Here is a 3,029-nt window from a genome sequence, read left to right on the forward strand (position 1 = left end):
CTGTTCCGCCGGCACTTTGATCACACGAATGTGGAGAAGATTGCCAAGGGTGCTGATGCGCAAGGTGCCGCAGTCGGAGCTGCAGCAGCCCGAACATGGAGCACCTCATCGGGGAGCTGAAGAACTGTTCGGACTTTGAGCTGCACCTGTGGTGCCGCGACTACAAGTGCCTCGAGGGCTTTGACCTGCCAGAGGGCTCGTGGATGGAGAGCGGCAAGGTGACGAAGATGCTGGAGCTCATCCACCAGTACCAGGCGAACGGGGACCGCGTGCTCGTGTTCAGCAAGTTCGCCAAGGTGATTGAGATTCTGCGCGAGGTGCTGCACACGGACGGGATCAGGCACTGCGTGCTCTACGGCGCGACGTCGGTCGAGGAGCGGCAGGGCCTCATCAACGAGTTCAACGAGAACACGGACATTCCCGTGTTCCTGCTGACGACGGGGGCGGGCGGCACGGGCATCAACCTGACGTCGGCCAACAAGGTCATCATCTTTGACCAGTCGGACAATCCGCAGGACGACATTCAGGCGGAGAACCGCGCGCACCGGCTGGGCCAGACGCGGGATGTCGAGGTGATCCGGCTGCTCGCAAGGCGGACGATCGAGGAGCTCATCTTCAAGGCGTGCGAGAAGAAGATTGAGCTGGCGAACAAGGTGACGGGGGCGGTGGAGGACCTGGGGAAGAACGCCGAGATCAACCTGGAGAAGGAGGTGCGCAGGATGCTGGCGGACCAGCTGACGCCGCCATGAGGAGAGTCAGCCTGGCGTGCTTCAGAGCGGTGGTTCACGACTTGATGACAAGGCACATGGAGCGAGCGGCGTGTTATCTTGCTTTGCTGTGCTTTGCTTTGCTGCTACATTGGCACAGCCGTTTCGGGCTGCGGCCGGGGCTGAGAGTTCTGGAGGTATCGTGTGTTTGACATGGACGATGAGAGACAGTCACGCAGGCGGAGAAGTGTAGAGACAGCCACCTGGATGGCCTCAGGGCCAGCGATGGATGGATAGCCATGGTCACGAGTTGGATGAGTATAGCTGTCACGTCTACCCTACAGGAGGTAGTCACGTCTACCTCACCATGAGGTGGTGAACTAGATAAGGAATCAATGGCACCTCGTCCGAAAGGAAGCCAAGGCACATGTTCTGTTGGCCGTATGTCGTGCTCTGGCGAAGCGTCAACAGTCGTGCCAGCCAAGCTCTGGGCGAATGAGGTCTTCAGAGTGACATGTTATCTGTATCGGTGAGTCCCCCCCATTACGTCACGATAGCCTTCCTCGCACCAGCCTTGGCTCCGTTCTCAGCCCCCCCTCTGTCTCTCTCTGTCTGGCGTGCGACGTCGCAATAGGCATGAGCAGCAGGGCAATTTGTTGCTTCTCCGAGCCGGAGCAGCACCGTGACAAGTGGGACGATTCCCGGCATTCGTTCGTTCGTGGTGGGTGGTGGGTGCGGCGCGATAGAGGGGGGGGGGAGCAGCTGGTGTCACCAAATTCAGGTACGTAACCGCGCAGAGAGGCCGGTGAGTGGATGGACGGCCTGGTGGGCATCCCGCATCGACCCGTGGCAGCGGGCGCTGATAACCCTTTTTTTGTATTGCCTTTTTGGGGGGCGTCTGCGCTACTGGGATGGGATGCTGGGTGCTGGGTGCTGGGTGCTGGGGTGCTGGAGTGCTGGGATGCTGTGTGGCTTTCTGTGAGTTGAACTTGTATTTGGGAGCGAGCTAGAGTAAAGGGTGAGAGAGAGAGAGAGAGAGAGAGGGCCCTGCCTCCCTGGATCTAGAAGAACTTGGCCAGAGACCGAAAGCACCAGGCAGAGTCCATCTGCCTGGGGGTGTGGCCTGTTTCGTCGGGCTGGCACACGTCTCACAGAAAAGTGACGTCTTTCATCGTGGCTTTGACCTGCGGCTTGTTCTTAAGAAGCCTGTACGCGCCAGTCCCGCGAGCCCGTCTGCTTCGCGTCCTCCCGCTCCTCACGACCACCTGTTCCCTGCGATACATCACCCAGCCCCTTGAAGCGACGACCATTTCTCGCGAGCGAACACGTCGAACGAAAAACACGCAAACACTCCACGCACGCACCTCGACGCACGCGCAATGCCTTCCGCAGCAGCTGGCGAGGTCTCCCACGGCCGCGGCGGCGCCGGCAACATCCACGCCGACCAGACAAAGTACGTCGACGGCGCCGTCGTCCGGACAGGGCCTGAGGGCAGCCACAATGACGGCGCGTACAGCGTCGGACGCGGTGGTGAGTTTTCCTTCTTTCTTCTCGCTGTTCACGATCCCCTCTGCCATGATCTCCTTGGCTCGGGGAGCTGTCCCCGTCGTCACGCGTGCATGGGGAATCGCATCGCCAGGCGCAGGGTGGATACCTACCTGCTCGCGAAACGGCTCTTATCTATGCTCAACCCGCTTGTCCCCTCTTCCGGATCGAGGACCACGGCGAATGCAGTGGCGTTGATAAGGTCGAGCGAAGACGGACATGGGACCGGGATGTCCTTGGTACAGGGGGGGAGGCCAGGCCCCACGCTTGGCTGGGCGCGCGGCGGCGGGAGCTCGACAGTCGGCAACGGGTCTAGCGTCGCGCAGGCGTGCCTTGACCGACGACTCACCGACTCCCGCAGCGCATCGTCCTCGAGACTGTCTGTCGACGTGCAGAGAAGACGGGGCAAGCTGAACAGAAAACTCGGGGCAAGGGACAGCAAGGCAGGGAGGGAGAGAAAAAAAAACGGAGCCAAAGAAAAAATCATGCAGGTTGCCGAAAAGACGACTGACAGCTCGCAGGCGCCGGAAACATTGGCGACGTCGGCGCCAAGACGCCCGTCGAGGGCCGCGCCGACAAGGACGTCGTCCCGACCGAGGCGTACCGACAGTCGGGCGAGGGCAGCGACTTCCACACGGGCCGCGGCGGCGCCGGCAACGCCTACGAGGCCTCGTCGGCGCGGAATGACGCTGACATTGACGGCAAGGCTGCGAGCGCCGCCGACCGGGCGTCTGGCGGACCTGTCGGGCTCGCGGACAAGCTGAAGAACAAGCTGTT

General features: G+C 61.4%; 2 protein-coding genes across 2 annotated transcripts in view; both read left to right on the plus strand.

Moving 5' to 3' along the window:
• VDAG_04494 (helicase SWR1) overlaps window positions 1-749 on the plus strand; it is a gene marked incomplete at both ends in the record, with an annotated part of 3,104 nt that extends 2,355 nt beyond the window's left edge. The window contains one exon of the mRNA XM_009650941.1: window positions 74-749. Coding sequence (XP_009649236.1) covers window positions 74-749 — 676 coding nt within the window. The remainder of the gene's footprint in view (window positions 1-73) is intronic.
• Window positions 750-2,086: 1,337 nt separating this feature from the next.
• The window catches only part of VDAG_04495 (uncharacterized protein), a gene marked incomplete at both ends in the record, with an annotated part of 1,313 nt that continues 370 nt past the window's right edge, over window positions 2,087-3,029 (plus strand). Inside the window, 2 exons of the mRNA XM_009650942.1 lie at window positions 2,087-2,237; window positions 2,774-3,026. Coding sequence (XP_009649237.1) covers window positions 2,087-2,237; window positions 2,774-3,026 — 404 coding nt within the window. The remainder of the gene's footprint in view (window positions 2,238-2,773; window positions 3,027-3,029) is intronic.

Source organism: Verticillium dahliae, genomic scaffold (genome assembly GCF_000150675.1).
Source record: "Verticillium dahliae VdLs.17 supercont1.7 genomic scaffold, whole genome shotgun sequence".
NCBI lineage: Eukaryota > Fungi > Ascomycota > Sordariomycetes > Glomerellales > Plectosphaerellaceae > Verticillium > Verticillium dahliae.